Source organism: Alosa sapidissima, chromosome 13, assembly GCF_018492685.1.
Source record: "Alosa sapidissima isolate fAloSap1 chromosome 13, fAloSap1.pri, whole genome shotgun sequence".
In the NCBI taxonomy this organism is placed as follows: domain Eukaryota; kingdom Metazoa; phylum Chordata; class Actinopteri; order Clupeiformes; family Clupeidae; genus Alosa; species Alosa sapidissima.
In genome coordinates this window covers 9,376,591-9,401,878 of record NC_055969.1, presented here as the reverse complement: position 1 = coordinate 9,401,878, position 25,288 = coordinate 9,376,591, and the positions used below count along the sequence as shown (strand labels likewise).

General features: G+C 45.1%; 1 protein-coding gene across 2 annotated transcripts in view; it reads left to right on the top strand.

Moving 5' to 3' along the window:
* Window positions 1-1,301: 1,301 nt before the first annotated feature.
* csgalnact1a (chondroitin sulfate N-acetylgalactosaminyltransferase 1a) overlaps window positions 1,302-25,288 on the top strand; it is a 32,463-nt gene continuing 8,476 nt past the window's right edge. For both annotated transcript variants that reach the window (XR_006021631.1, XM_042059509.1), the window contains exons 1-4: window positions 1,302-1,657; window positions 10,071-11,603; window positions 17,540-17,756; window positions 20,148-20,249. Coding sequence is in view for 1 of the 2 variants with exons in the window: in XM_042059509.1 (XP_041915443.1) it covers window positions 10,874-11,603; window positions 17,540-17,756; window positions 20,148-20,249 (1,049 nt within the window). In the remaining variant the exon portion in view is untranslated. The remainder of the gene's footprint in view (window positions 1,658-10,070; window positions 11,604-17,539; window positions 17,757-20,147; window positions 20,250-25,288) is intronic.

Sequence of the window (25,288 nt, the reverse complement as noted above, 5' to 3'; positions counted from 1 at the left end):
TGTTGACAGTCTTCCATGCCTTTCATTTAACTCTCTCGGGAAATCAAGTTTTTGTAAGTTAGACATAATGTTTGCTTGCCAAAGGCCTAGAGGTCAAAAAGACTACAAAATAGACATTGTTCTGTGGACAACTTGTGCAGTATAAAGGATGTATGTGCAATATGTGCATTCATGGCTTTTGCAGTTCATAGAAAGGCCTAGTGTGTTTGCATGTTTGACCTTTAATATATGATATGTTTAATATTGTCTTAGCTGTTGACAAAACTTGTGAAACATGTGAGGAGTGATTTCCTCCCAAATGCATTATACATTCTTGCAGTGTGTGTATCTACACTAAATGCAACTATAACCAGTTCACTCTTGGGCACTGTTGTAGACTTGGGAAGTCTTTCAGCCCCACAGACACATGGCCTTCTCACTACTCCTAATTTATTAAAGCCCTGTTAATGAAACCTGCTCTCTTGAGAAACCCTGCTCTCTATTGTGTATATGGGAAAAGCCTTGGTTTGTCACTGAGGTTGTGTTTAAATGCCTTTAGGGTGTTTTGTGATTGCATCAGAGGTAATGCATATGGGTTATTGTAATGCTTATAAAGCAGACCTAATTGGATCAGCTCTCCAGCAGTAGCACCCTCTGTGTCCAGCAGATGGAACCATAGACTACTTACACAAACTAGTGGTATGGCCTGGTCTGACATTCGCATTGGTAGAGGGCCCTACCGTAAATAGCCTTTAGGTTCCCATACCACTTGGCAAGATATTGGCTACCAGGTCCATGAAGACCATCTTTTTTGAATCCGATTAACTGAGAGCTCGCGAGTAGGCCTAATAAAGTCATCAGCTGCAAACTTCAGACAGTCTCCCCGAATATAATTTTGATAAAAGTCAAATTGACTTTAAACGAATTTGTGAGATGGCATACAAAGACAGCCGCTTCTAAAACTTTGTAAAGGTTAACCAAATGTTGTCAAGGGACGAAATGAGGCGTAGGCCTAGGCCCAGATCTAGCCGATAGCCTAGGCCTATATGCCCAGAGTTCAGCTTATCGTTTTTGGTGGAAAACCTAGTCTATTTGTATAGCCTTTATGAGATTACTAATTTTCCTCACATCCTGTGAAACTTTTTGTGATTTCATAAGATATATTTTACAAAAGTAAGACGAAGCTGCTGTTGCGCATGCACTGATACCGTTATTTCATAAATACCTCTTCCCTGCCAGTCTGAAGTTGATGCAACACCTACTGAGCACCGCAACGCTGTGGCAAAGTAGAGATGGATGGGGCAATCAGTAACTCGCAGTCGCTTCTGTCTTCGAAAGACTTTTTAGAATTCAGCTACACAGAAACAGTTCGCGTTTAAGAGTGGAAATTGCCCTGTGCGCCTTGAACAGACCGCGAAGAGCCACAGGTAACGTTAACAACGCATCCTTTATGCAGAGCGAGATGGGAGGAGGCGGCTCCTCTGGGGCGGGGTGCACGAGATCCTGTTTCTCTAGAGTCCGAAACGCGCACCTATTCATCGCACTGTAGTGCGGAACCGCGATGCAAGGACCACGGAGCACAGAGCGCCCGCTGTGTAGCGCGAGTCCACAACGTTGACAGACCCCAAGCCGTTGGAAGCCGTAACCTACTTTTTTGAAGCCAGAATGACACCAAAAGGTAAACATAATATTGATCGGTGTTTTGTGTTTTTACATCTGTCAGTGATGGGACGCGTGTGAAAACCGCCTCTGCTGAGTTGTCTCGGAACAAAGGCAATCTCTGTATCAAGGGGCGGTTAAATCATACTTCTAACTTTATCCGAGTAATGTACAGGAAACCTTCAGTTTTCTTTTACACACTGTTGTCCAGTTGTAGACCATTTTAGGCTACCGGACTTTTGTCCTTCACACAGGAAGAAATGATCAAGAGTGATATGGTAAATAGGCTATATGATCGCTACTGATAGTGATTTGTTTGGAACGGTGATTCAACTTTCAAAAATATCACTGCAATGGGCAGAGACCTGCATTCAGCCACTGCCTCTGAATTCCTGGACCCAAATGAATGAAGATGAATTAGCTGAAAGTGCAAACTGTTAGAGGAAAATGGCAAAGCGTTTTCAGAGGGAGCATTAGCTTAATTATTAGTTTGCATTAAAGTAATTAATTTAACTGATATCGATCTGGGCTTTTCTGTAGTTGACATTGGCTAATGGTACTGCTAGATGGTATTAGACATGTAGTTGGCTTACTGTCAGTATTTTCAATCAAGATAGAGAAGCTAGGTCAGGCTGTGATGTCTTAGATATTGAAGAGGCCATTATCACGTGGAAAAGAAACACAATGCAGCACTCAGCACAAGTGGCTTTCTCAAAATGCCATCAGATCAGCCATCAAGTATAAAGCTATTTGGAAAGTGTGGCACATTTGGAGTAAGCTGTGTGCAAAAGGATACTGGGGCTATTCAGACAATCCATGCTGTGACCACCATTACTTAAATATACTGAGTTAGTAACTCAGGAACCTTAGTCCACACACCAGTATATTTTGTGGCTTTTGGGCAATTACACTAAATCCTACCAAGTGCCCTCATTAAGGCTGTTTAAGCATAGGATCTAAAGCATCTCTAACCAAAATAATGAGAGAGTATGCATATGTGGGTTGGATACTCTTTCAGTTTCAAGGCATAATTATCACAGATCTGGTGTTAAAATTACACATATATTAGATATGCCAACTTTCATCCAATTTAAATATCACCAAAGGCTAGTGCTCTCTTTCTAAATTTCATTATTTCCCTTCCAGACATAACGTTTGGTCTACAAATGGCATTTCAATGGCTACTTCTCCCCTGTCCCTGCTTCTGAGCTGACATCTGCTGTCATTTGAGCTCTGTAGTGCTGCATGGTCTGCTCGAGCTCCGCTTGTTAAGGACAGGCAGCCTGGTATGGGGTTTCTAATCTTTACATCATCGGAGGCGCCTACAGACCGACCTGTAGTTTCTATTCAGACTGGTTGCTCTCAGTGAAAGGAGCTCTGCTCTGCTCTGGCCTGATGAATAAAAGAAACAGAGTAGGACTGGACAGATCCAGACTGTGTACTGTTCACTGATTCACAATGTTTGTCTGTCTTCGGTCTGAGCCAAGGCTGAGTTATAGCACATGCAGGAGGGGTTAGAGTGTCAGGCATCCACCTGCTCCTCAGCTCTCCTCTGACCTGCTCACTGGCCAAGCTCCAGTGTGGCAGGAGTCTCCAGTGTCGTTTTATTTCTCCTGAAAGTGCAAGGATGCCTGTCTACACATCTTGCATTTAGGGAGCAGTCCAGGATAGATATTTTTGCTGCTACAATACCTATAGAAGAGAAAGACATTCAGCCATTTGGAAATGTACTATAGAAGACTATGAGAAATGATTAAGGTTGCTGTAACCATAACTTTAACCCTGTTTTCACATTTGTAAGGTTTTCACAAAAAATGTAAATATTTTACACCCTGTCCTGATAGCAGAGGAAATACAAAGAATTGTGAGAGGAAATTAACACCTCCGAATTTGGGATTTGCTTGAAATGATTTCCATGGTTTTTAATACGTCATAAGATAGCATCTCTACAAAAAAAAAAAACTCACAAGAGAAAACCGCAGTGGCAAAATTCTCCTTCATGAGGAATTAGAACTCAGTGAAAATGCAAATTGGCCCCCGTTTCCTCTCCCTCCCAGCTTCAACTTCTGCCTAGCAGCCCCCTTATAATTGAACAGACTGACAACATCTCACCGTGGCAACAGCAGGCACTCTCTGGGAGATATCCTTCGTTATAAGAGAACAGTTAGCTGAATCAGGAGTCAGTGCCACAAGGTGTCGGATGGTAGTTCAGTGGCTTCTGGCTATGCGTCTAGATTAAATCAGTGATTAATACTAAATATAGCCTAAATGTTTTTGTTTGTTTTTTAAGTTGGGGGGTGGGGGGAGGAGTGCTTTAAAAGTATTTATCAGTAAAGAAGACAATCTGCAGAGCTCTAGTATTGAAAATGGTTTGCTTCCACTCATTATGGGTTTATGGCAACATGGCTCCATCAGCTTTTAATGACTTCCCTCATCTCAGTGATAGGATGACATATTGAAGAGGAAACCTGGTGTGCTTTTCTGATGCTCTAGATTGGTTTTCAACCCAGAAAAAACTTGTTGTGTGTACCAAGATACCAGGAGTTAGAGATTGGAGACTACATCTATATCTACTGCACTGTCAAGAATGTAAACAATGGCATTTAGCCTCGCTGAAAGCAGCTTTGTAATTCATGAGGGCCTGCGAAAACACAATCCTCAGTGACTTAAACTGAGAATGTTGAAGTCAAGTGTTCTCTAATTTGGCTGTTTGTGTGTTCCAGGAAGAAGGATGGTTATAATTTGTATGGCTTGTTTGTATGGCTTGTTGTTTGTTTGTTTGTTTGGCAGAGGTGGATCTGCATAATAGGAAGTCGCCCACTGAATGACTGTCAATGGCTTTGCGATTTCTCTATTTTGCAGGATTAGCATTTTGTAGCAGTGCAAGTTGAACGCTTGTTGTGAGCGTGTTAGATACAGACGGCTATGAACACTTTTATGCACTGTTTTATCACAATAGCAAATTGGAGAAACTGGCAAACTTGAGGGTGAAGGCCTCCTGAATAATGTATTGTGTAGGAGGCTTTATCAATTATTAAATCTGTTTGGTCATGCTACTTTGTGTACTTTGTGTGCTAGTTTGTGTGCGAGGCAGATGGAGACTTTAACATTATATTGATCAGTATGTACTTTAACAGCAGGGTGTAGTATATTTATATAGGTTCTGCATCTTGTGTTATGTTTGTGCAGTGGAGCGTGCATGTACGTGTGTGTGTGTGTGTGTGTGTGTGTGTGTGTATGTACGTGTGTGTGTGTGTGTGTGTGTGTGTGTGTGTATGTGTGTGTGTATGTGTGTGTGCGCATGTTTGTGAGAGTGTTGTGTGCAGTGGTATGTGTGTTTTAGCAGAAGGGCAGATGGCAGTTATGATCCGGGGCCTGACATGAGGCCCAAGCTAATTAAGGGGAGAGAGAATCACCTGAGGGCCGGAAACACATCAAAGAGCCAGTGAATCTTTCTGTCTTTTGCTTTCGATCTTTCTCTCTCTCTCTCTCACTCTCTCTCTAAGCTCTCTATCTTTCTCTCCCTTGCTCTTTACTCCTCAATTCTTTCAGTTTTCATGTTTGTCTCTCCCCCTTTCCCCCCCCCCCCCCCCCCCCCCACTGCTGTTTCTTTTTCCTTCTCTCCTCTCTCTCACAGTTGTTCATGCTCTCTCTGTTCGCCTTTCGCCTTTTGTGTCTCTCCATCACCCCACATACCTCCCTTCATCTCTATGTGTGTGTGTGTGTGTGTGTGCGTGTGTGTGCGTGTGCGTGTGTGTGCGTGTGTGTGTGCGTGGACAGTCAGTGTAGCCTATGACTAACACCTGGAATTGCTTTCACTGGTGCCCACTTGCACAGTAATAAAAAAAAAACAGTAAAACACGTCAAGCCTTGGACCTCTTCAGCAACCTCTCCGTATGACTCTTTCTCTCCCTCCACCCTGCACCCTCCTTTCTCTTTCTCTCTCTCTCTCTCTCTCTCCCTCTCTCTTTCTCTCTCTCCCCTCCTACCCCCTATGCTTGTCTCTGACCGGATATCCTCCTCTGTAAAGCGCACTCCCGCTGACAGATCCCAATCAAAACCACAGCCAAGGTCCTCTGGGGAGAGGCGGAAGATTCTTCTCCTCAGAGAGAAGAAGTGCGGTGGAGAGATAAAAAACAAAAAAAAAACCAGAGTGTTTTACTCTCAGCTGTGTCGGTGTGTTTTGTTGTGCGCACAGAGTGAGAGACATTTTAATTTGTCGTGTTATCGAGCTTAGGACAAAGTGGCTAATACACACACACACACACACACACACACATACACACACAGTATGCTGTGGAAAAAAATAAAGTGGCTTCTGTGTGCTCTTTCCTGTGCCTTTGTGTGTGTGTGTGTGTGCTTTGAGTATCACTGATTGTTTTGCACCGTGGCCCTGAGCACTGAAATCTGCATCTCTGCAAACACTTGGCCTGGATGTCACAGACAAGCACCGATGAGAGCAGCCCTGGCAGCCCTGCACATGGTAGCGTCAGTGATGAGCGGCGGCGCAGCTTCCCCCGTGCGTGCGTGCGTGCGTGCATGCGTGCGTGAGTGAGTGCTGGAATCAGACGAGCTAAATGACACCTCTCTCTCTGCAGGCCCCCGAGGGCAGAGCCGTGCCCACAGCCCTCCCCGTACCACCCATGCCCTGCAGACAGGAAGCTGTTCTGTTTGAAGAGAGGAAGTGGCTGTTTTTCACCAGATCCCCCCCCCCCCCAACACACATACACACACACATGCACAACACCCCACCTCCATCTCAATTCCTGCCCGCAGTCGCTATCCACAGTCAAGCTGTCAAAGACACAGGGCAATGTAATCAGGAAATGTCTGATCCCTTGCTATGTCAGTCTGTCTCGGTATTTGCACCTCTGTCTCTCTCTATCTTTTTCTCTCTTTCTCTTTCTGTTTAACTGTGTCTTGGCCTTTCTGTCTTTCCGCCTCCACACTAACCTAATTCCACCTGATGTTGGAATGTATTATTCAGGAGCAATAGTTCAAGCTTGTTGACAACTTTTATTTTTTTTCCCTCCCTCGTTGGAGACATCTGTTCTCAACTTTAGTGCCCGTGAGTGATGTAAAGGCATGTAATCGTTATTGTGCTCTCTCTCTCTCTCTCTCTCTCTCTCGTTCTCTCTCTTCCTCCCCTTCCTCTCTCTCTTAATATCTCTCCATCCCTCTTATTCTCTCATTCTCTGTAAGTCACTCTGTCTTCCCTCGTTTCTGATGCAGAACACATAGCCTAGCGTAGGCTCAAGCCCAGTGTAGGAGCCTATTGCAAGCCCATCCAGTCTACAGCAGTAGGCAGCAGAGAGGCTGTGGTTCGGTTCCACCCCAGTAAGTCATTGAAACTGCAGCACATATTAATTTCAGGGGAAAAGTTCAGTCCCCTCGCAGCCTGAGGGAGTGAGAGGCTGCAACGGAAGAAAATGGCGAGGTCACGAACGAGAACATGAGCGAGGGCAGCAATTTGGCAAAGGCCTCTCAACGAGGGGTGTGAGATCAGCGCCTGGGCTGTTGCTGCAGATGGACGATTCCGGAGAGGAGGGGGGAAAAAGCTGTTGTTGCATTACCTTTACTTAACTTCCTAGACATTAAGCAATAACTGATGTCCTAATAAGTTGAATAATCTTGAATTTCCCCTTGGGGATCAATAAAGTATCTATCTATCTATCTATCTATCTATCTATCTAATACAGAGTTAGTGTGTTGGATGTGACTGTTTGATACTAATAGGGAAGTTATTTTATAATGTTTGACAACTGATTTATCCCATTTTTATTTGACCAAAGACAAAAACCCATGAACAGTCCCACCTGAACCCTGGTGGCAATTTTCGCCATTCGGTTCATAGTCAGGTTTCATGTATTTCATTATGGGTCAATTTACTCCGCTGATATATTGTAGATACCCTGTGTTACTTATATTGCTTTGGCAGATTCTGTTAAAATGCCCAGAGAAATACAGCACTTCCGTAAATAAGCTTTAGTGCACACGGTGCAGCAATGGGACCCAACTCTGCTGCCTTTATAGCCCATTCTTCCCAATGAATCATCACTCCTCATAGTGAAGGGCAAGTAGTTTTGGGCCACATTCAAATTGCTGAGCTCCTGTTTCCTTCTTTTCCAAGCTTACTGGCATCCAAGAGCAGTGGGCATGAATGGCTGGCAATTGCAGGCCACACACACACATGCACACACACACACACACACACACTCAGACACATTCAGACACACATACTCTTAGATACACTCACACATCATTCAGACACAGACACACACAGAGAGAGAGAGAGAGAGAGAGAGACAGTGAATCACTCATTTGCTCATATATCTACACTCACTCGTTCGCAAAACATATGCTAGCACACACACACACACACACACACACACACAGCCTCACACATATGTGAAGTATATAGTAGGAGTGTGTGTCATAAACAGGGGTGTCTTTTTCCTCACCAGGGCGTGACTACATAAATCAGCCTGAGCTATGACAGTTAAAGCAGCTGGAGGTGGGTAAGTTTTGATGGAGACATCTGAAGATTTCCCCTCTGTGCCCTATTTAAACTCCCACGGCAGCAGCAAGGAGGCTGCGCGTAGGACAAGCATCCCACTCTGGCAAAGTATGGCTGCTGGAAACATGACTGTATCCTATCTGAATGTGTCTGTGTCCTGAGTTGTAATCCAGTATTAAACGTGTGTCTGTGTGTGTGTGCATGTGTTGGTGGGTGTTTGTGAAACCAACCCAAAGAATAGCTGAACTAAACCAATGGAAAATCAGCTCTTGGTTTTGGTGTTTATTGTTATTGGCATTCCCTGGGAAATGAATTTAATCCATTTTGTGTAGTCGGTAACAGTAGTATCCTTTTATGCATTTTATTTCTCCCAATTTAACGATGTAACTCACTCAACATAAGAGACCATAAACCAGCTGCTCATCTTTTTGTTTCTAGTCAGTCTGTGATCACATTGGGCAGGTGATTGTGATAGTTTATCTGCGATGGTGCAAGGGAAGTGAACTAGAGGAATGGCTCCGTCGACCGCGTCAGTAACGGTCCAAGTCCTGATAAATAGCCATCCCTGGCCATGCCTGAGTCTTGGGACGTGGCCAGTGCTGCTCGATACAGTCCGGTATTCACTGCTGACATAACTAATCCTTTCATTAGGGCCAGCCTCCCAAACCTATAAAAGAGCTAATTGTGTGGTGAGTCAACAGACACACACGCTCCGGCAAACACACACACACACACATGCATACACACACAAACATAAATAAGCATCCTCATAATCAATCTTATACTTACTCCATTCCTTATGAAATTGGGCAAATACAGACATATGCATCACTGCTGTGTGCATGAGTAGGTATGTGAGCCTGTGGACAAGTGGGAAGATAGTATGTGTGTGTTTGTGCATGAGTAGGTATGTGCAGTGGTGTAGTCTAGTTGTAGTGTATACTGTGATGTAGTAGTTTGCTGTAGTGGGTATATAGTGATCAACCCCAAATGTTAATATGTATCCTTGCCTATTTTAAGTGGGTATGCTGAGATGGTGATGCTTTTTAAATGGGTATACTGCGTAGTCCTACATATCACTTGGACTACACCACTGGATATCTGAGCCTGAGCACAAGTGGGAAGATAGTATGTGTATGTTTGAGTTCCGAGGTTAATGACATGAAGACGCAGATAATTGTAACAGTGTATGCATGTGGGAAAGAGAGCCAGTCAGTGTATGTGAGTCAATGAGTAAGTGTGTGTAAGCGTGTGTCCCTGAGTGTGTGTGTGTGAGCGTGTGTCCATGAGTGTGTGTGTGTGTCCGTATGTGTGTGTGTGTGTGTATGAATGGCTCGCCTCTTGCCAGCATGTTTGCTTAGACTACAGTGAGCCTGTTCTTCCCCCGGTGAGATTGGTCAGACGTGTTCACATTGGGCTGCTTTTAGCACAGAGCTCCTATTTTCACACATCACTAGCAACAGTGTTCTCCAGGAGCCAGTTCTTGGCTGCTTTGTTGGGTTCTTAACGTCGTCTTTGAGGTAGCCTAAATTGTAGCACGTGAAACACATGTTTAATTTTATAGGAAATGTGTCTGTTGCAACTCCAGCTACAATGTTTCTCATTTAGTAACATCTGTGCAGTTGGATTGTTGGTGGTGCCAGCAGTGACTTTTTTTTACCAAGAAGAGGAATGTAGAAAAAAACAGTGGCAGAAAGTAACAAAGGAGCAATAACACAATTGACATGAAAAATGTTTGCAAGTGTTTGTCTCATATGTTCAGGTTCACTGACGATGATGATGTTATTGTTTCTGTTCTCGTCTGCTCTCAGTTTCAAGTGAGAGAAACGGGTTGCACTTCTGTCTTTCTTTGTGTTTCTCAGCCAATTTCTCATCTTTTCCTTTCCTCTGTGTGTCTCTCTCTCTCTCTTCCTAGATCTCCATAAGAAGATGTGGCGCTGTGGATGAAGACTCCCCGCGCTCTTGCCCAGATGACAACAACACAGCGAGCAGATTATAGTCACTGTTCCACAGTCCATCTTTTATATGAATTTGCATCACAATGGAATGTGGATTGATCCGGTGCCCTGTGATTCTACTGTGCATGGATCTCAGGAGGATGTAGAGAGCAAATACCCCCTGCTCTGAAAGCATGCAATATTCACCCGCTTCACGGCCGGGACCGATGTGTCATCAGCAGCTCGGGCTGCATGGACCGGGCCTTGGGTCCAGACGTGCTCTTCGGGGAATGTAACGCAATTTTGCTTGGGAACTGGACATTTTTAGTCATGTGTGAGTCAGGACCGAAAGTGGGACGTCTCCTTTAGACTGGACAGGAAACAGCAGTTTCTTATTCACTTCCCTGCAGTCTGACTGTGTTGTTGGCTGGGGTGAGGACCTGGTCATAACCTTGCCTGTTGTATTGACATTGGTGTGGAACGTAGAGGCATAGATAACAGTGGCCACTTGTACAGGATAGCGAGCAGCAGTCCCTTATGGGCTTATTTTTTAGGACTTTTGCTTAAGCACATACTCAGCTCAGGAGTTGAGTATGTGAAGGCATTGGAGATCATCCAATCAGTCATGCTTTGTCATGGCTGATACCTTATGTGTTGCTCACATCACAGTGCATGCTTACAGAAGCTTAACTGAAATAATTTCTGCAGCACATCAGCAACAAGACAAGCAGCTTTTTGCGTGACGCTCAGAGAGGCCGTGTTGTTGGTGTGACGCGTCGCCATGCTGAGGAGGGGTTCGCTCGCCTGGCTGTCCCGTATCGGGCTGGTGCTGGTGCTGCTGTGCTGCACCGCCTCCCTTCTCTACGTCAACACCTGCGGCCCCCACCAGGAGGACGGGCTGGGGGTCCACGCTCTGCCCCGGGCAGGAGGTGGGGGCGGTGGGGGAGGAGGCGGAGTGGCCGGTGCCGGGGCAAGCGGTCCAAGCGGGGGACCCACGGGCCGCGAGGGCTACCAGGCCCTGCTGCAGGAGCACGAGGACAAGCACCGGTTCCACATCGCCGCCCTGAAGAAGGAGATCGCCCAGCTGAAGGAGGCCTTGCAGGAGCGCAGCGAGCAGCTCAAGGGCGTCCAGGAGTCCCTGGAGCGGGCCGCCGGAGGAGGAGGAGGAGGAGGAGGAGGTGACGCCGCCGCGCCGGCCGCCAACGAGAAGAGCCCCAACGCCGACCTCCAGGAGTTCCTGCGCAGCCAGCTGAGCCAGGCGGAGGTGCACCAGGGCACGCGGCTGCCCAGCGAGTACGCGGTGGTGCCCTTCGAGAGCTTCACCTTGCAGCGTGTCTACCAGCTGGAGATGGGCCTCACGCGCCACCCCGAGGAGAAGCCCGTCCGTAAGGACCGGCGCGACGAGCTGGGCGAGGTGATCGAGAACGGCCTGCAGGCCCTCAATGCCCCGCGCAATGCCGGAGGGGACAGGACCCTCAGCAAAGTCTACACCCCATCGGACTTCATTGAGGGTGAGGCAACAGGATGCCATTGGCATGTTGTTTACATTTCGTTTGTGTGCAGACATGTTTATCTAATAGACAGATTTGGACAGTGGACAGATGTTTTTTTCAGTTTAATATCAGATACACACAAATATTACGAGATAGATATGATGAGAATAGAACAGTCAGACAGACAGTTTTTTGAGATCTGATTAATTTTGTCTTCAATCCTTCAGATTTATTCAAAGTTAGGTGCACACTTTATTAATGTCTGTTTGTGTTCCAAGGGAATAGAATCGTTGATCTTGGTGTTGTTAGCAACGTGCTCAGCTGGCTGAGCAACAGGAGGACGCCGTATGATTACAAATGTTCAGCCTATTCCAGTGCCTCCCTTTTCATTTATAATCCTTTCTCAGGGTTCATAAAAACAAGTCAATAGCCATTTCATTTGTGTCCAAAAAACAGACATTCATGTCAAAACCCGCTCTGTCCACCCCCTGGTCCTTATCCCCCTCCATCGGAACATTTGAGGATCTAAGCTGTTATTGTTTAGGCGTCTGAACAAAAAATCTCACGCTGGCAAACAATAAAAATCAAACACAATGTGAGACAATGGGCGCATCCTGTGTCCTGAACGTCAAGGCGCTAAAAGCCAGGAAATCCGTGGGTTCGAAACTGAAGGTAGGAAGCGAGAGCAGCTGCTCGCCGCGCAGATGCATCATCCCTCCGATGGCTGTCAGGGAAAAGGAAAGGGGTCTTCCTCAAAGGTCAGCAAACATCAGCGGGCAGCCAGGGTGACTCAGGAGCCTGTCGACTCTTCGCCTATGCTCCGGTGGAGAGACATCGTCACGTGGCCACGGAGAAGGTTCCATCTGGATTCTGTCACAATGTGAAATAATGGGAAGATGAAAACAGAGATCAAAGAGTTTGGCACTCTAGACTCTTTGAACAGCCACCTTGAACAGCAGTGAGATGAGAAGAGGATTTCGGCATGCACGTCACTGATAAATCTGACTTATTCTTAGACACTCTGAGACTGACAAGAATTGAAACACAAAAACTCATCAAGACATATCACATATGTGACTAAATCAGTCAGATAGAGCATACACAGCTTATCAGTCTAATCAGTGTAATCTAATTGTCTAAGAGAGGAATGTACTGTGCGCACTGTATAAGGAAATGAAACCATCATTTTAGCTATGTTATTTTCATGCTTCACCAGCCAAAGGAGCACTTTGTGGAATAACATCCTGTAGAAAGTTGTCCTGCCTGCACATAGTTTGTTGTTTATCCCATACACAGTAAACAGTATAGCGGCAGGGATCATATGACTCCCCTGAGAGGTGTAATGGGGAAAGCATACGGACACACAGCCTGTCATTGGACATGCTCCTTGGGGAAGTGGCTTTGGGCAGGGCCTGTCAGTGTCTTCTAGAAGAATCTTTCCCAAGTCTTCTCAGAGGTCTTCTCTGACTAAAATGAACCCAGAAGTAGTGTCTCTATCAGTGGATTTTTGTCACCCTCCCTGTCCCCCCCCCCCACCCACCCCGCTCTCACTCCCTGACTGATCCAAAAAGCCCAGCAGATGCCTGGATGGCTTTAGCCTTTATTTGCTCCAGCTGTCCAAACCTCTATGCTTGTATTGATCAGATGTCTAGCCCAGAGTGCAGAAGGAATGCACTGTGTAAGTGTATACAACAGTGTCCACATCACAAGGTCATTACATTTATCTCTACCCTCAGCTTAAAGGGAAGACATTCAGGAGAGGGGCACATATAGGATGCCCAGGATTTGTTCTGCTCTGAGATGTCCGATGAATGTGGGTCTCTGTGTTCTCTGTAATGTCGGGCTAAATCGTTGGGACAGAGCAATTGTGGTATTGCCATGTAGGCCTGGCAGAAGAAAGCCCTTGTGCTGGTATAATATCGCTCAGAGTTGGGTCCAGAACTGTAGCTGTATCAAGGCTCTTTCCAGAATGATCAATGGTGGGTTTTTTAGGGAGAGCTCATCATGAAAGAAGGGGCATTTGTGGAGGAAAGGGTGAGAAACAGTGAGAGAGAAAGAATGAGGGAATGATTGAGTGAAAGAGTGGAAAAAGTATGACCTTCTTAGTGACAAAACATGTTTATATGGAATGGCACGCTGTGTCATGGAACAGACCGAACCAGTAGGCCTCACTCTCTGACTGAATAGCCACTGAAACGTGTTTTGCCAGATTGAGTTACCAGCACAGCTCAATGTTGCATGACTCACTGAGCACAGTCTCATTTGTTTAAAGAATTCCCATAAAGTAAAAAAAGGGGGGGATTTTAATTTCGCGCATCTGCTTTTAGATCAACAATCACAGGTGCCAGACGTAACAAGAGGTTGCCTGTCGCTCGGCAGGACAGCAGAAAGGCTGTAAAATAAAATGTCATGCAGCCAGATCTGACCGGTTGGATATAATTTGACACATTTAATAGGCTCTTTGGCTTTTTTTAAAATCTAATTCACAAGACTTGCATCAATTGAGGTTTTGTTTAATGGCTCCGATGGCTCCACTAGCCCATGGTTCTTTCACCATCTGCAAAAGTGTTGTGAAGCATAATACACATCTTAACATGCAACACTTTATGGTCAACTTAGGACACTACAAATGGGGTTTGGTTTCACAATGCTGATGGCTCCACTTGCTGGTGGTTCTCTCCTGCTTTGCTTCGTGCAGGCGGAAGGTCGTGGCTATCAGAGGAAGTAAGTGCCACAGGACCCGTTCCACATTGCCCCCCCCCCCCCCCTCCTCCTCCTCTTCCATTTCCTGTTTAGTTTATCGACGCCAGTCTTGAAGGGATGGTTTGACGGGGCAGTGTGGTGGTTGTGTGTGTGTGTGTGCAGCGTGTGTGTGTGGTGGGGTGGACAGTTTGTGCGGCAGGGGCTGGATCCCATTAGGGGTCCACTTCCCTCCTGTTTGATTCCCGGCCGTTTGTCTTCAGTGGCGGGGACACATCTCTCGCTCAGACTCCCCCCTGAGGCGGCTCTGCGTCTGGCTTTCATGCCACAGCCCTGCGAGAGCTCCCGTCGATACAAACGGCCTCGCTCGTGGCGGGGTCCCTCCTAATTGTGACCGCTAAGTGGATGATGCGTGTGAGATGGAGGCGAGGCCGACCGTTGTTATTGGTTTTTTCGGTCCGTGGCCGTTTGTCATTTCATTCAGGGATAATGGCTGAAATATTCCAGGGTTTCCCGCGCTGCGCACACAAATAGCCTTAATGACCTTGTTTGGATGTCGTTATTTGATTCACACAGATTTGGCTCCCGAACTAGCGGAGCTCTTTTGCATAGTTCATCCGGTGCATTTGGAATTGCAACCAGAATATATTTATCATGCTAGAGTGAGCAGCCAAGTGGTTTCACTATTGGGCCTGATGCAAATGTAGCATGTCTCTCTTTGGATGTTTTCAGAGGGACTGACAAGGATTTTGTTACGTTTCCAAGTTAGACTCCCAGTTAGACAGCGTGTCTCTGTGCAGATTTAGTGTTAAACTGAAAGTCATACACATTCTGACAGGATCGCGCTCTTTGTTCAGATCAGGGAATGTTTTGTCTACCACTGAATCGGAGATGATGTTTGGGGCTGGAACTTGAGCCGTCTCAGGACTAGTCTTCTGGAAAGGTCCGTGGGGCCACTGACAGCCAGACTGCCGCCTGCCCACTCGCTGTGAGAAGCACTCTGAAGCGCCACTGTGTGTTATGTGATGCTCCGGCAACGCTTCTGCACGGTCTGCATGTGTGACCGATCGTCCAGCTGCCTGCGTGGCTCGGGGCCCAGGGGCAGATGAGGTGAGGTAAAGGGCCGCTTGATGAGGCCCTCTCCTTGGCCTGAAATGCCCCCATCTCCTCCCACCGCCTCTAGACTGGAGGCACTTCTCTTTTACACCAGGAAATAAAAGGCTATGGCAACCGGTGAACCTTTTTCCAAAAATGCTTTTTGCAGAAGATTTTATTGGATTTGATTATTTGAGTAAAAATATAAAAAAGAAAGAAATGAGGAAGTCCAGTATGAACTCGGTGATCTTTGGCTCAGAGGCCTGGAGTGGAATGCTGCTGTGGTCAGATCCTGGAACACCCAATCATGGCCCAGGTCTGACTAAAGTGCTGGGAAGAGATGGGGGAGTAGAGGGGTGCAAATAGCAACTAGAAAACAACTAGAATAGCACCTAGAGAAAGGAGTATAGAGCAGGTGAACAGTGAGACATGGCACTAGGTGGGATGAATGCCAGGTGTGTTATGAGCGCTACATCATTTTGTCTCATTACATTTATTGCGCAATAAACTATGCTTTCACTTTCTGGGCCATTTTTTTTTTTTATTATTCTTTATCAGAACTGCAAATAAAAACATGGCATTGCCAGCATCTTGTTTAGTATTGATTGATATAGTATTGATATATTCCTTAATTAATACTTCACTTGATAAACTTTACTAGATCCCACATTATATAATACAGACTATTCAAAGAAGTTCCTCCAGTTGAAATGCCTGAAGATAAGAAAAATGCCTGAAATGTAACTACCTCATAAATCATTTTTATGGGATACTCTTCTGGTGCACAGAACTTTGATCCTTTTTAGGGTTGGGCACCGAAACACGGTTCTAATATGGCACCGGTGCCGACGCAAACGGTAGTAACTGCATCGAATAACAACGTGGACTTTGGTGCCTCATTTCGGTGCTTAAATAGCTTTTTTTTATTTATTTTTTTATTTATTTATTTTTATATACGAGGCATCACTGCATGTCATGCGCCATCTCTAACGTCTTGCTCTGATAGCAACACATTCAGATACAGTTAGCTAACATAAACACTGGATGTATAAACCAGAGGGGTGGACCACAGTAGACAGTGTTTGACAGCTTGCGTGAGCCCAAGTAGCTTACTTTAAAGCGATATTGCGAGCTCCTGTCAAAATCTAGCAGTGGGCCTAACTACAAGCAAAAGGCTATGAAACATCAACAGTAGCCTATATGTTAAATATCCTTGCTAATGTGCTAACTGGCATTTATTTGAAATGTTATCAGCAAAGTTGTAAGGTGAAAACTTTATTTCACGGTGTGTTATAAACAACATGATGGCATGATATTAATCTTTCATGTGCATGAGGCCCATATAGCATTACAATGAATATGAAGATCATGTCAAAAGTTAGCTGGCAAAAACATAAATATGAAGGTTACATACCTGATGTCATTGAGCTGTCAAAGAGGCTACGAAACCATCTCCAGTAGCCTACTTATCGCTAATTAAACTCAGCTGACTGGTTTTAGCGCATAGCAGCTGTTAAAATGCCTACTAGGCTAGCGCTGGGAATCTAAACACTTCAACACCAACATGTAGCCTAACATGTTAAAAACTATTGCGTGTTATGGGTTAAGACATGAAATTTCTTGAAGCATTTGGGAACACACTGAATTATCTGGAAAGTAGAGTCCCTGTTAGATTATCTTGCTTGCAAATGCCGTTGTCCATGACCTGGCAGTTCTATGGCAAGCGGTTTTAACATACCTTATGGCAAACCGCCTACACTGGGTAAACTTGAAAGCAGAGCTTACCATTGTGTGTGAATGCGTGGCAAACTGTTTTAACATTTAAATGTATTATTCGTAGGAGCAATGAGATATTGATAGTAAATATAACAGTTCAATTTCATGTTCAAATTTGTCTTATCAATAAAAAAAGCAATTCATGCTTTAGACTATTTTAATTTAAAACATTTTAAAAACAAAGTACCGGTTCAGGCACCGTTTCGGCACTGGCACCGTTTTAAAAGTATCGATTTAGCACCGGTATCGGATAAAACCCAAACGATACCCAACCCTAATCCTTTTGCATGTTTGTTTGATCCTTAACCTAAAGCAGTTTGTTTGGATATCTGTCTCCGTTTTGATTTAATGATGTGTCCATCCATTTCGCCTATCCACTGCAGGAATTGCACGGACAGAGAAGGACAAGGGGACGCTGTACGAGCTGACGTTCCGCGGTGACCAGAAGCAAGAATTCCGAAGACTGATGCTGTTCCGTCCTTTCGGCCCGCTGATGAAGGTCAAGAATGAGAAAGTGGACACGGCCAGCGTCATCATTAACATTGTGGTTGCTCTGTCCCAGAGAGCTGACAAATTCCGGCAGTTCATGCACAACTTCAGGTGAGAGAGAGAAAGAGTATGTGTGTGTTTGTGTTTGAGAGAGAAAGAGTGTGTATGTGTTTGAGAGAGAAAGAGTGTGTATGTGTGTGTTTGTGTTTGAGAGAGAGTGTGTGTGTATGTGTGTGTTTGTGTGTGTGTGTGAGAGAGAAAGAAAAGCTGCTTTAGACACCCCAGCATGTGAAGCAGCAGGTATTTTGGTCTAAAACAACCAACTTCCTAAAAAGGCATGCCAAAAAAACTTGAAAACACCAACAACAGCTCAGTTGGCACTGATCAAACCCTATTTGCATGCTATCTGGTGTCTTTTGGTGGTGTAGTTGGCAGTGGTGCACTCTGAAAGCTTTCACAGAGTGATTCATCCCAGACCACATAACTACATGGTGTGTAGAGCCTGAACTGCCTGTGGGAAGCACAGACACGCTAATCCTTACCATCAGTGCAAATGAGTTTGAAGTTAGCATCGAAATGAATTTGAAGATAACATTAAAACGTGTTACATCAGAAAGTGGAAAACGTTTTATACAACATCAAATCAGAATGGTACAGTGTGGCTCCTTTCTCTCTGTAATATAACACAAGTGGACTTGGCTCATTAGATAGGCTCCAACATGATGCAACAACAATGTAAGACTTGGATACTGTTACGCTATTCATTTTCTAAACAACTTGTGTAAACTGTAGGCATGGATTATCTAATTTTATGCTGTGGATCATTCCATATCACAGACTAATGGATTGCATATGTGCACAAACTAGCGTCCTGTTGTTTCACATCTTTATTTTCATGTTTCACCATTAGCACTATATGAGAATCATATGGGTGGTTGCATAATACTAGCAGGGTTGTGTACACCAAGATGACTATCAGCCATTGCAGGAAACTTGCAAGTATGATGTTAAGTCTCTATGTGTGTGTTAGCTGAGTCAACACTTTCCTTTCATACATATTTAAGTTACTGTGGAATGGAGATGTGTGTGATAGCATTCTGTTCTTCTGGAAAACACAGACACACACCTCAGACGCTACACAGACACACACACATAAAACAGGAATAACTCCCTTTGTTTAGAGATTAAACTTTTTCTGGTGCTCTCTGCCCACATGCAGTTAGCCTTTGGGAAAATCTCTCCTCCTCATTTACTTTGTTATGGTAATCGCATAGTCCAGAAGTGTTGCCTTTTGAATATCAAACAAGCGAGGATATTCATATTTTTAGAATCAGCGGCCACTGACTGCACTTAAAGGTTGGGAATCAAACACTTCCCTCGCGCAGAATACAAAGAAAGTCTTCAAATGCGTCGCATCCATTTCAACACAATGGATATGCAAAGAAATCCAGAGTCTTCCACACCTCCAGAAATTCTTCCACACCTGCTCTGGTACAGTTTGACATGGGTTAACTTCAGGTTTCTTACATATTTACTAATGATAATTTTTTATTTTTTTTTGCTGAGTACAGCGGATCTGGTATTCTCCAAGCAGGTGGTGCCTCCACTTGTTATTTTGTGCGAGTGGGGACAGTGTAGTCATCGTCGGCATCAACATGGCAATTTTGGCATACCTTGTTCAGAATGTGTCCGCTTCAAAAGCCTACAATTTCAAACCAGGTTGCAGCCTCTTTAGGAGTCCTTGCATGCTCCGGGGGGTATTTCCTTCTGTCTGCACCCAAAGCCTTCAAGGTAAACATCTCAAAAGAAAAGCATAATACTGTGCAGGTCTGAAGCCATCTGCACTGAAATACAATATGGTGGCTATGTGCTTAGTTTATAATCTGTATCTAAAATCTCTTCAGTCAGGATAGGATGGATGTGGGGTCCTCTCTATAAGGACATATATTGCGTAGCTGAGATGGGCATAATTATAGGCAGCTGGTCTGATGAAATGCCCCACATAGCTTTGCCGTTCATGCATATCAAAGAACACGGACTGTTTAGATCTATTGCAGAGATTACAGTCCTTGAACGTTTACCTCGGCTTGCACCCGAGGCAAGTTACAAGTTATGGAGAAACAGAGTATGATAATGATATATTGATATTGAGAATACATGCAGAGCTGTTATCATAAGTGACCTCCAGTACATGGTCAAGGCATCCGTTCAGCAGTGTAACCTGCAAGTGACCCTACTCATTGCAAACGCTGTGTCAGAGTGTGTTAGTTTATCACTCGGGAGTGTATCAACATATTGCATGGTTTAGATTCAATGACAAGGAGAATTAACTGTATTATGGATGCATTTATGCATAAGCTTATGTCCTGAGAGCCAGTAATGTTTGAGCAGTGGTGAGATGCACAACCCCTACAGTCTATGGCCTGTTCTTGTGTGTGTGTGTGTGTGTGTGTGTGTGTATGTGTGCACTGACATACCACTGTGGTGTTTGTGTGCCCAAAGGGAGGTGTGTGTGAGGCAAGACAAACGGATTCACCTCACCGTGGTCTACTTCGGGAGGGACCAGATGAGCGAGGTCAAGGGAACCCTCGAGAACACCTCCAGGTGAGTGCTCTGTGTGTGTGTGTGTGTGTGTGTTTCTGTGTGTGTGTGTGTGTTAAATGGGTGTGGCACTGGGTGGTGGGGGAGATAGAAACCTTGTGGCATTTTTCTAGCTGAATTCCTCTAGATTAGTTTTTTGTAAGTGTGTGTGTGTGTGTGTGTGTGTGTGTGTATATATATGTATATGTGGTGCGTATAGTTATTTTAGGTAACGGAGCATGGGGAATGGAGGTGGAATGCAAAATCTCTTGGGAATGCTTCCACTTAACTTTCTCCAAGGGCAGAATGTGTATATTTGTGTGTGTATTGTGTCTGTGTATGTGTGTGTGTGTTGGTGTGTATGTTGATGTGTGTCTGTGTGCTCATCTGTACGAGAAGCATCACCCTCGAGTGCAATGGTGGGAAAGCAGACAGAGCGTCACCACGGGACCACAGAGAGGAGGGAGTCTCAGGCGTTCCCCTCTCCATGACCTCTCTCTATCCCTCCATCCACCCTCAATTGCTCTCTCTCTCCCTCCTTCCCTCACACTCTGTCTCTCTCTTTCTATCCGGAACACCGGGCGGGAAGCATCCGACACCAGACTCCTCAAAGCTCTGCTCTGACCGCTTCCGACTCCGAGAAGTTATTGATTGTGATGGAGAAAAGCAGTGCTATTTCCCCAGGCTGGTTTTTTTCCGTCTTTCATGTGCACATCAGTGGGAGTGGGAGAGAGAGGGAGAGAACTTAGCGCGGAATTATTATGAACGAGGCACTCGTTGTGGGATTTAATATTAAAACCAGCGAAATGTCGTAAATGGAGACGTGTGCAAATTGGAGTGGTCAAGATTTTAATAATGTAGATAATGTGTCCTCCTCAATGGTGCAATATTTTTAAAAAATGTACCATGCTTACACACATACTCACATCAAAGCATAGGGATGTTAATGTGTAAATTCATGCACAGTTATGCAGGCTATTTTGTGCGCACACACACACACACACACACACACACACACACACACACACACACACACACACACACACACACACACACACACACACAACGTGCACTTACACACACATTAATAATGAAACAATAAATGACCAGTGCAGCTTGTATGCATGAAACTGCAGAGTGAAGGTCAGGCCATGGTGCCCTCATTGTGAGACCGGTGTGGCATTGACCCGTGTGGGTGCAGGGGGGGGGGGGGGGTGACAGGTCCCCTCTGGTAGCACTGTGGATGAGGACTGGTTCAGAAAGACCCAGAACAGGCAGCTGATTAGCTGGAATAGAGCCAGGCACCCTACGAGAAAGTGGAACAAAACGTGTCTCGAGTTCATATCAGATCTCATCTCTGGGCACCACACATTAGCCAGCAGAGAAAACGAGGAGAGAGAGAGAGAGAGAGAGAGAGAGAGAGAGAGGGGGGAAATGATGGGAAGATGGGCACTGCTCTCCTCTCAATGGCACATCTCTCACAATGCTGCCAGACGCTATTGTCTCCCCGGCCTATCTGACGAGCTCGGTTTCTCATTTAACTAAGAGACACTCTGTCCGCTGCTTTTGTGTACCGAGGAGGAAAAAAAGAAAAGTGTTAAAAAAAGCTGTTTTCTTTTAAAGGGACTATTAGAGAAGCATGAAAGAGAAAAGAGGTTTTCTTGTTGTTTACTTTTTTTTCTTTCGAACAGTGGTACAGTTATTGTCATCCATCGAGCCTCATTTGTAGCCTCAGACATTTGCTGCATCTGAAAGTAAACAACAAAATTCAGGTCAGCCTTTGGGGAAAACAAAGTTTCTTGTTTCGTTTTTGTCCCTCCCGCACTGTCAAAGTAACTCTTTGATACAGCTGCCGTCGGCCCACAAGTCAAGAGACAATACAGGAAGTCATCTAGGGGTCGTCTGAGATGTCACATGACATCAAACGCACCAACCAGTGGGAAAAAGGAGGACAAATCTTCAACTCGGCTCAACCGGCAGTGTGGCTGCAGAAATGGACGTATTTGTTGCGTAAGCCCTTATCTTCATCTACCATCAGCCCCCTCTCTCATCTGGCGTCTGATCTCTGAGCGACGCACATAATGTTCCCACTCCCCAAGTTGCTCACTGCGGGACTTGCCCTGATGGACGCAGATGAGCTCGGATGTTGTTGGGAGAGAGAGGATTTGGTGGAGGGGGGGGGGGGGGGGGGTTGATATGTGGTGCCGATTTAGCGACAGCCAATTATAGGCCAACAGCAGCCTCCACTGAGTCGATATCTTGCTTCCGTCCCCGGGCAGAATCATGTGCTGTTGTCAAGAGTCAGGCTTAGTCCACTCAGCTTGGCCACTCTGACATTTCCACTGTGGCAATCCCTGTGGGGACTGAAATGAAGCAATTTCTTCTGAATCTCTCTAAGTTTTTGTTTTTCTAAAGGGAGACCAGCTGACTGACAAGGGTGGAGAGGAGGAGGAGGGTGGGGGGGGGAGGCAGTAGTGGGCGGAATTTAGAATGTGAGGGGTGTTATTCTTTTTGCGATAGACAGGGACATGTGAGCCTGTCGAGCAGATTAATCAATAGGCATGAATAATTCGTGCGGCTTCAGAAGGGGGAGACCAGTGGGGAAACGGCTCGGAACACAGCGTGATACGCTCAACCTTCAAGCACACCTTGAGTGCTCTGAGCTCCGAGCCTCCGAGTTTTATCTAGCCTGTAGCCATAACGACAGAAAGAGAAAAATATCTCAAATACTCAATGTTTTGAAGGCGCCAATGCGCCAGCGAGGAATCTGTCCAATACAACACAGATAAGAAGAGCGATCCTCTACAGCAAGGACAGTTTTTATGTAAAGGTAGTTTTTCATTGGAACTGATAGAAAAATAGACCGCATATTACAAAAGGCCAACACAATGGAGGGAAGTGAGGCGAATAGAGGAGAATACTGCAGTGGTGTCCCTTCTGGTACTCTTACCCCTGTAGGCTAAGGAGCAGAGCTGCCCTGAGTATTGTACCTGCGGATACTTCACAGCACTTTAGCAGGCATCGCCTACATCTGCTGGGTCTTAATGTGAGAAAGGCTGGAAACAGAAAACAGGGAGGAGTGAGTCAACAAAAGGAAGACAAGGTGGTCCCAGACAGCCTCCAGCCGCCGAAAGACAAACCAGGAAAACGTTACAAAAAAAAAGGAAACAAGGTGCTGTGTGTGTGTATGTGTGTGTGTTTTGGCCTGAGGGTTGAGGGTGAATCAGACACCAAACCCCTCTACAGCCACAGTTCTTCCACAGCTGTCCCGGTAATGTGATTTAACACACAATCCTGTTTGCCCGTGCTCTCCTGCCGGTGCCAGATTCCCCCCGATCTGCCAGACCCACGGCAGGTTTTTTTTTCTTCTTCTTGTGCACATATATTTTGAGACTTAGCAGCCCTGAAAGGTATTTATCCGACGTGTAACAACTCCCTCGGGGCCAAAGGAACAGTGTTTTCATGGCCCAAGAATTTCGTCTGTCAGATTAAGCAAATGTTTTTTGAACCCACACAGAAAATAATCTTGCGGGGACTGGATGTTGGTGACGCGAGGGTTTCCAAAAGCCTCCTAATCTGGCCTTTTGCTTTGCTTTGCTGTGATAGGCATCAGAAATTCAAGAGCCGATTGTGAGTGTTTTAATGCCCACGTACATTATATCTCACGTGTGTGTGTGTGTGTGTGTATGTGTGTGTGTGTGTGTGTGTCTGTGTGTGTGTTTGTGTGTGTTTATGTGTCTGTGTCGGTTTTCATGTACGGACCACTCCCAAATCAATGTTTTCATTTGAACATCTGATAAAACAGAAGTTCTATTATGGTGGCCGATGTTGAAAAAGTAAAAAGTCAACAGTCCTCCAATACAGTGTTCCCAGGAGAGGAAACCCATCCCTCAACCAACAGTTAGCCAAAGATTAGTTTGGTTTGGCTTTCTAAACTATTTAAGAATGAACACAATTAGCATAGCTGTGTAATATCAAGTGGAGGTCGCACAATGGCAAAAACACACTGGGAAATAACACAGAATGAGAGGAAAACCCCATAGAGAAAAAGACCAAAAACTGAAGTTGAGGAATCAGAAGCCCTGCAGCGTTGTTTCCTCTGTGTGACCTGTGTGTTCAGGGCATATTGTTCATCTGGATGCGATGCCTCTTATCTTTTTGGATCAGCATTAGATCTTTGATGTTGCAGAAATAGCCTGCCTATTTTACTGCCTACCCAAAATTGTACTTCTCATGTCGATGTCAATGCATCATTTAGCTTTTTTGGTATTTGTGAGATGATGCAGTAATATCATAATAGTATTATTGTGTTACGGTAATCTCTCAAAAATGCCATGGAATTAGAGATGGTTTATATTTCAAAGCTATTTGAAGGCTTATATTTATATCTGTGTGTTGGGTGTTCAAACACTGTATCATCTGGTGCAGCTGGTTGTGTATTTTTCTGTGCACACACTGAGTTGACCAGAAGGGTCACATGCTGACCCGACACACAAAGCACAAGCCTTTGGCAGTCTTTCTGCCGCTCTTTCGTCCGGTCATGCAAGTTCGTTCCTTGACATTAGATCACGCATCTGGCGATGTCAGAAATCACAGAGTATTTCATTTTGAGAGCCCAGGATCCCGCTGCCCTCTTCATCATGCAGGCAGTGATGAAGGAGCCAGAAATGGAGGGAAACAAAAACGTGGCTGTTTGCGGTTTTCCTGCATGGCTCTCTCCTATTTGTTATTTGGTACACAGGAGCCTATTTAATCCATGGGGAATGTGATCATGTTAAAATATGGATGTCATGTTTCATTCATTTGAGCTCACTTAATGGAGACCTTTAAGTCCGGGTAAGTTTATTGGCGAGATCCTTGTCCACATCTGACCGTGGGAACCACTAAATGTTAAATACTTTGAATTCAGGCCATTTGTTCTGCAAAATGCATTATGTGGACACGTCTGTATTCAGTTTGTGTACACAAGTTTGCCCTGGTTGATTGACCACATTGCAGTACATCATGTGGCCACTTTGTGTTGCTCAAACATTGTAGCTTTTATAGCAATCATAGTGTCAGCA